Raw genomic sequence first — 7,853 nt, 5'->3', positions numbered from 1 at the left:
TCAGGATCCTGGGCACACATACACACACACACACACACACACGCCTGGCGTGAGTTTAAACCATCAGGTCCAGGACTCGAACTGCGGCCGACCACATGGGAGTTCAGCGACATAACCATTACGCTAACTGCTCATCCCTCCCCTGTCTTTTGAAATACCAAAATAACAAATGTAATTTAACTTTGTTTTGATGACTAAAAAAATCTCAAAACTATTTTATTATAACTACAGGAAAATTTATTATATTTCCATATTATATAAATTGCAAATATGAAAATATAATGGGGTTCAAGAATAGGCTCTATAATGAGAAACTGAAATGTATGACTATTGGGGTTGGAGGGGGCACAGCAGTAGTACAACTGGACTCACAAGAAAAAGGTCCTGGGTTTGCATCCTAGGACCTCCCTAGGCATGCTGAGCATGCATGTGTAGGTCCATCATCTGGCCTAGCTAAGACTAGGGTGGATCTCTGTTGGGAATACTTGACTGTGTCTCTGTCTCTCATGGAAGAACGAAATAAACTTTAAAAAAAAATGTGTGATGAGGGATAGATAACATACAGATTCCAAGCCTGTATTTCTCTACACAAAATGAGGATATGGGGACCAACAGGTGGCATAATGATTAAGGTATTAGACTCCCACACGAATGACCATAGTTTGAGTCCCGGACCTGGCAGCTTGAAAATCATGCCAGGCACATGCGCATATGTGCACAAAATCCCAGGAGGAGAATGGAGGCAAAGAGATTGTGGTGTGGTCATCCCCCTTGGAGAGGTGTGATTCCTTGTTTTTCCTCTCACCGCCTTTCTCTGTCTCTTTCCAGCAAGTATACGTGCCTTATGGCAAAAATCTTTAAAAAAAAAAAATGGGGCTATGTTCTGTGGATACATATCCTACACATATGGAATAATAATAACACTCTCATTTTAGACATGAAGAATCAATACCAGAAAGGTTAGGCCTAAGGAAAGACAGTGGAAAAAGCCACTTGACAGACCTTCAATTGCACTTAGTTACCTGGCTAGTGGTGTGGCTTGATTACCATGTAACCTCTCTGAGTACTGGTTTCCTTATCATAAAATGACAATCACATTGGTAACCCCTCTTATGGATGTAGTAACAATGAAATAAAATAACATAGTATAGTAAATAGCTATCTTAAAATGGCATTAAAAAGTTTAGTAAATTTGGTCCAGCTGCAGTGGTACAGTGGTAGCATGCTACTCTGCAATGCTGGCTGCACATGGAAGGCCAGAGTTTGGATCCCAGATCGACCTGAAACATGCTAGGTGTACATGCCTACATGCCCATGATCCTGGCTGGCTGGGAGGAGGTGGGCTGTTGCAGACTGCGGCATAAGACCCTGCCAAAGATGCCAGTTTTTACATCTTTCCCTCGCTCTCTCATGAAATAAAACAAAATTATAAATATTTTTAGTAAATTCATTAAATTTGAGTTTAATAATTTTCAGAATCATACCTGGTATTAAGAGTCATCTGCAGCTCTCTTTCTTTTACCTTCAAACTTTCTCTTTCCTGAACTATAACAGGCTTCTTCAGGTCACTCACAAGATTTTCTAACTTCAGTGAAGTGGTTTCAAACTCTTTCCAAAAAGCATTGGTTTCATTTTTTAAGCTCTAGATAAAACACATAATTTATCAACTAATGTATTAACAGGCACAATGATTCTATTCCTGCAAATGAGACACTTCCCAACTGTGGGGGCAAACATAATCCCCATGAAGATGGGTTTAAAACTTATGTTCAAACTATCTACAAGAAAACGATTCTTTAGGGGGAACAATGCAATTATGTCAAGGGAGGGGACAACATGGTTTTCAAAGATATCCAAACTCTTAACTCCAGAGGTAGAGACACAGAATACAATGCAGAAAAAGGAAAGAAGGAAGGACAGACAAACAAGAACAGATATTCTATTTACATAGCAAATCTTTGTTCTCTTCTAAACTTAAAATTGGAGTTCAGCTAACCTGGTAACCTAAGGGAGCTGGATTCCACATGGCCAAATGAACAGTTTGAATCTCAGCCCCCATGGCTTAGAAAACATGCTAGGTAAGCGTGCTCCAAATCTTAGCAAGACGCAGAAATGAAGAAGGGATCATGGTGTGACCACAACCCATTAGGGCAAGCTTACTGCCCTCTTCTCTCCCCCTCTCTTCTTCCTTCTCTTTCTCTCTGGTGAGTACACACATCCTTTAAATTTTAAAATTTAAAAAAGAAAGAAAATTGGAGTGAATCAAAACTGTTCTATACAAATAATAAGTAAATAAAAATAATGTATGGTTTATAATTAAATATCTAAAATGCTATACTATTCTAGTTTTTATCATGGTTCTTTTTTTTTTTTTTTTTTTTAAGGCACTGCTACAGAATCCTAGTAAGGAATCAGCAGGATAATCTGTCCTTCACTTTTCTCAAAGACTAGTATAGCTTTTCTCACCAACTCATTATTCAATCACTGGGGAGAAGTCTCAAGACAGTTTCTGAATCGTGATGAAAACGTGCTAAATTCACCACCTGAACAACAGGGATTTTAACAGATAAATTTTGCTTATTCAGAAGAAAATTAGAAAGGAGCCAGATGGTAAAATGTGACTGAGAATTGGCATAATTAAAATGAAAGATTTACGGGAGGACATTACCCCACCCAGGGCCCTCTTCCCCACCCATGAGGGTTCACTTGTAGGCACTCACGAGCATACAACATGAATGTTGCACTGCCATGCCCAGATTATCCTCAAAATACCAGACAGTTATCTGTAGAGCTTACAATTAGTATATCCATCACTAAAGATGGTATGTTTCTGTAGCTCATGAGCCAAATGCAAAACCTCCTCTGCAGGCTTTTCAGGAAGATGCTCCATCACTCTGAGTGAAAGCATCCTCCACTGACCACTCCTTATTGCCCAGCACCAAACAGTCAACAATGGGAGCACAGCTACTTCAAACAACGTGGCAATCGAGTCAGGAAGATGAACAGATGAACCAAACATTCAGAGTCACTGGGTCTTCACACATCATTAACTTGGAAACCCCACAAGAACACAATGAAATGGCCTTCAAACACATTGCTTTTGACCAGCTCATTTGAGATGCCAGCACAATCAAAAAACCCTACAAGTCACAATGTCTAGGGTAGCAGATTCATGTATAAGCAATCATTTAGGACCCTAAACCAGTGTCTCCTGTTTGCTACTAGAAAGAACTTTCTAGAATAGGGTGACATTAGAAACATCTACCATATATGACCTCCACAAAAAATGGTGATGTCTATACTTAGGGTGATAGTATTTTCTAATAAAAGAGAAAGACTATTTTTAGTGATTACCTGTAGCTCTGTCAGCTTATCCTGCAGACAAGCACTACCCCTGTCTTTTTCACTGGAAAAATCAGAAGTAATGCTGAATTCACTGTTTTGCAGGTGTAGTTCAAGAGCTTCTCTGTGTGTATTATACCTGGGAAAAAATGAAATGCAACTTTACTTTGTTTTAAAAATAAGACAAAAAATATTCTAAGATTATAGTTAACTGTACATGAGGAAATTCATGAAATTTATGTTTAAGTTACTGGACTACATGCAAAAATTATGACTACAGGACAATAAACCATTTTAAAGTATGACATGTTTGAACTGATGAATGATTTTAGTGAACTTTCCAGTTTGAAAAAAATTTACCTCTCTAGTAAACTATTTATAGAGGCACTGTGATCCTTTTCATGCTCTTCCATAATGCTTTCATCTTGTTGAAGCTTTAACCCTGATTCTGGGCTTAAATTCTTCATTGGTTCCATTGCCTAAGCAAATAACAAAATAGTCACTATAACCTTAAACATACTTAATTATCTAGAAAAGATTTTTAAAAAATAAAAACCTTATGCCCAAAAGTACGTCGCTGATGTTTTATACCCCAAATTAGAAGATAACACAATTTCTTTGAGACTTCCTAGGTCGGGAAAAAAGCCTTTCCATTGTTCAGGAGAGATTTATTAGACTGAGTCTCACCTTCTAATTGGTATGACAACACGGTGAAGGAACACTCAAGTCCCTACATGTAATTTCTGCTTGAGAGCACACAGCTGGAGTCTAAAGTAGACAGAAGGGCCAGATCGTGTGCAGAGGTAACACCAGTAGGCCCACTGGAAGGGCCCAGGGTCACTGTCTGGGGTCTTCTACACACATTGGCATGCCCATCATCCTGGCTGGCTGAGGCTAAAGGTGGACAGCAGCGTGAGGACTCTGCCAGGGCTACCTGACTCTCTCTCTTTCCTTCTCTCACTGTCTTTCTTTCTGATGGAAGAAATAAACAAAAAAATTATTTTAAGTAGACAGAAGGCTACCAGGAAGGGGCAGACCTCTGAAAACAAACACACCTTCCCACAAGTCTGACTGGCAGTCTGGGCTATGTATACTATGATATACAACTCACCTAGGCCTCAAGAACTTGAGAAATTCAATTTCCAGGGAAGGTGTAACTAACCCTTATCCACAGGGGAATACGTTCCAAAATACTCAATAGATTCCTGAAGCTGGATCATAGTAAACCCTGTATATACTACATTTATTCCTATACATACATACCTATGATAAAGGTTAAATAATAAACTAGGTACTATTAGAGATTAATAATAATAATAAAATATAAAAATAATAAAAACATACTCTAATAAAAGTTAGATGGGGGCCAGCTGGTGGCATGATGGTTAAGGCAGCTGGATCCCACATGGCAGTCTACATCCCAGACCTGGTGGCTTGAAAAAACAATGTGGGCATGTGTGTGTCCAAAGCCCCAAGAGGAAAATGGAGGAGAAAGGATTGTGGCATGACTATCTCCCTATGAGGTGCTTTCTCACTTTCCCTTTCTCTCTCCCTGTCTCAGGTGAGTGCACACACCCTGTGGCAAAAACCCTTAAAAAAAAAAGTTATGTGAATGTGATCGCTCACTCTCTCTGAAAATATATTCCTGCACTCTACTCATTCATTTTTTTTTTTTTTCAGAACCCCACAGGTAACTGAAACGGCAGGAAGTGAAACTGCAGACAAGAGAGGACTGCCATGTGCTGTAATGAGAGAAAGGCAAATGAGGATGAACTAATTCGTCTCTCTGAGACCGGGGCATCTGTGCAGATCAGTCTCTCCCGCTCTCAGCAGTAATGTACAGACACGTGTGTTCACAGTGGTTCAAAATGGTCTTTGTTTGAAAGAACGGTTTGTATCCTCAAAGGAAGATGAAGTTACGGCTCACTATAGCATCCGTTCATTCACTGCCTGCTAATTCTCAGAAAAGCAGTCTTTCTTGAATTATGTAACTGGGAACTCTCCGCTGACGACAACAATCCGATAATAAAAATCAACACTTAAAGAGGTGGTTTACTGTACATCTGGCCTTTGACACTGGGTTTACTTCTTATATACATCACCCACGTGTAACACCTTTTCAGCTAGTGACTGGTCATTTGCTTTGGCACATGGTACTTCATTATGGGACTCTCTTCCTCCATTCTCAGTGGTGGTCGTGGTCCCCCTAGAAAGGAATTAAAGTTGCATATTAGAGAAGTGAGGAAAATGAGACCCAAAAGAGGATGAATAATGTGTCAGTCATTCAATTTTGCAGAAGGCTTCATCTCGTTTTCTCTGAAGCGTGGTCATGCTGACAAAGCACTAACCCATTCTTTGAAACACCTCCCTTAGTGGGCTGCAGGGTCGCACGAATCTCAGATGCATTTCTCAGAAGTCTCTCGATCTTTTGTTCATACTCCTTGAGTGTTCTCTTCACTTCTTGTTGACTCTTCTGGGAAGTCAGCTCCTCACTCAGCTCCCTCAGGACAGCCATGTGGTGGTCAAGTTGGTACAGACTGCCCTCCTCAGAAAAACAAGCCTAGAGGAAGAAAGGAAGCAGAAAATGTGTGTCAGAGGACTGTACAGGAGTGTTCCACAGGGAGGAGAGACCAGCAGGTGTGTGTGACCTCAACAACGCACCCTTTACGGGCCACCCATGGTGTGTTCAAGGGTCAACTGTATATATTGGGTCATCGTTTTCTATGCAAAAATGCATCATGCCTTTTTCTATGACCCAACATTTTAAGAGACTGATATCGGGAAAGCCACAGCAATAAAAAGTTGAAAAGAAATGAAAAGAGGAGTCAGCACTGTCTAATACATAAAAGCCATCAAACAGGATGGGGACCAGAAAGAAGTCATTAGATTTGCCCCAATTGCTTTACAGACTCATTTGCCAGTTTTCACAAAGGCCCCACTTCTGAGGCCACCATGTTCTGACAAAAGCAACTCTGGGTACGCCAGCAACGGTCGACACATTTGTGACCAGAGTCTCAAGATAGGGGCCCCTGAGACATGTAAAGAGACATCATAAAATATTAATTCAATGCCGACTTTTCTCACTTCTAAAAAAAAGAAGCGTAGGCTTCAGTAAGAGTTTGAAACACACAAGTGTTAATCCCCAGGGACAAGAGGGCTGACCTAATTTTCAGAGCAGATTTAATCCTAGGTTAAGGACAAATGCAAACTTTTTTTTAAGCTTGTTTATTTCCTCCATGAACAAGAAAGAGAAACAGCACCCCCAACAGGGTCCTTTCCCCGTGAACTGCCCCCAGTTTCAACCAGCCCCAGGTCACAGACACACACATGCCCAACGTGTACTGAGAGGTCTCTGGATGCAAACCAGGAACTCTCCCATGTGGATGGCTTCCTGGTGCCTTATATTACCACTGTGCCCCCCTCCAGCCCAGCCAAACAAGATAAACTCCAAAATGATGACAAGATATAAGTGGAAACAGGCTATTGTACCTCATGTTCTTTGATGAGACCCTTGGTCCTTCCTCTACGAATAAGTTTCTTTTCTCTATTTATTTGCTTTTCAAGTTTTGCAATATTGTCACTAAGCTTTCCTTTTTCAATATCTATTTTCAGTTGTTGAATATACAGAGACAGCTCATGATGAACAGACTGCAAAAAAAACAAACATTAATGATGGAAACAACATATTGAAAAAGTGTTTGTAGTAACAATAGAAGTATGTGTAGTAACAAAGGACAGAAATAAAGCTTAAGTGATATTCTGATTCATCTATGTATCTTTGGGGAAAATGTTTTAAGACACTGAGACCCATAAGGATTGTTTTTTTCTTTCTAACAATTAAAAACGTGTTTTAGCTGTGAAGGACACTGTGAAAACACAGGCTACCAGCTGAGAGGAAATGTATGCAGAACACATATCTGAGACCACAGAGACATGACAAGTAAATGTAATGTGTATCCTGGAGGGAATCTTGAAACAGACAAAAAAGAACGTGGGGGAAACAGTAAACTATGAATAAAATACAAACTTTAATTACTGATCATGTGTCAATATCGGCTCTACATTGTGACAAAGGTTGCTTTTTTTTTTCTTTTCTTTTTTTTTCCCCTGCAGTGTGTATGTGCTCCAGAGAGACAGGAAGTAAGAAATCACCCTCCAGGGAGGATGGCCATGCTGCAGTCCCTTCTCTTCTATTCTCCTCTTAGGATTTTGGGCATGCATGCACATGTGCCTTGCATGAGTTTTTTAAGCTGCCAGTCTGGTATTCAAACCATGATCGACTATGTGGGAGTCTAGCAACACAACTATTACACCATCTACTGGTCCCCAAAGGTACTATTTTTATGTACAATGGTAATAATACAGTCTGGTCATGAGGTATCTGGAACTCTCTGTACCACCTTTGCAATAATTCTGTATATCCAAAACAGGAAATTTTATTTTATTAAATATTATATATATATACACATACACATACACATATAATATGTGTATATACACATATTTTATAT

At 39.8% G+C, this 7,853-nt stretch overlaps 1 protein-coding gene across 1 annotated transcript in view; it reads right to left on the bottom strand.

The window, feature by feature from the left end:
• The window catches only part of SYNE2 (spectrin repeat containing nuclear envelope protein 2), a 339,863-nt gene that overhangs the window by 240,180 nt on the left and 91,830 nt on the right, over nt 1-7,853 (bottom strand). The window contains exons 22-27 of the mRNA XM_006142397.3: nt 6,832-6,990; nt 5,691-5,902; nt 5,458-5,548; nt 3,703-3,821; nt 3,355-3,481; nt 1,485-1,642 (exon numbers count right to left, since the gene is read on the bottom strand). Coding sequence (XP_006142459.1) covers nt 1,485-1,642; nt 3,355-3,481; nt 3,703-3,821; nt 5,458-5,548; nt 5,691-5,902; nt 6,832-6,990 — 866 coding nt within the window. The remainder of the gene's footprint in view (nt 1-1,484; nt 1,643-3,354; nt 3,482-3,702; nt 3,822-5,457; nt 5,549-5,690; nt 5,903-6,831; nt 6,991-7,853) is intronic.

This window comes from Tupaia chinensis, unplaced genomic scaffold, assembly GCF_000334495.1.
Source record: "Tupaia chinensis unplaced genomic scaffold, TupChi_1.0 Scaffold000075_1, whole genome shotgun sequence".
NCBI classification, from domain to species: domain Eukaryota; kingdom Metazoa; phylum Chordata; class Mammalia; order Scandentia; family Tupaiidae; genus Tupaia; species Tupaia belangeri.
This window is presented reverse-complemented; position numbering and strand designations above follow the sequence as displayed.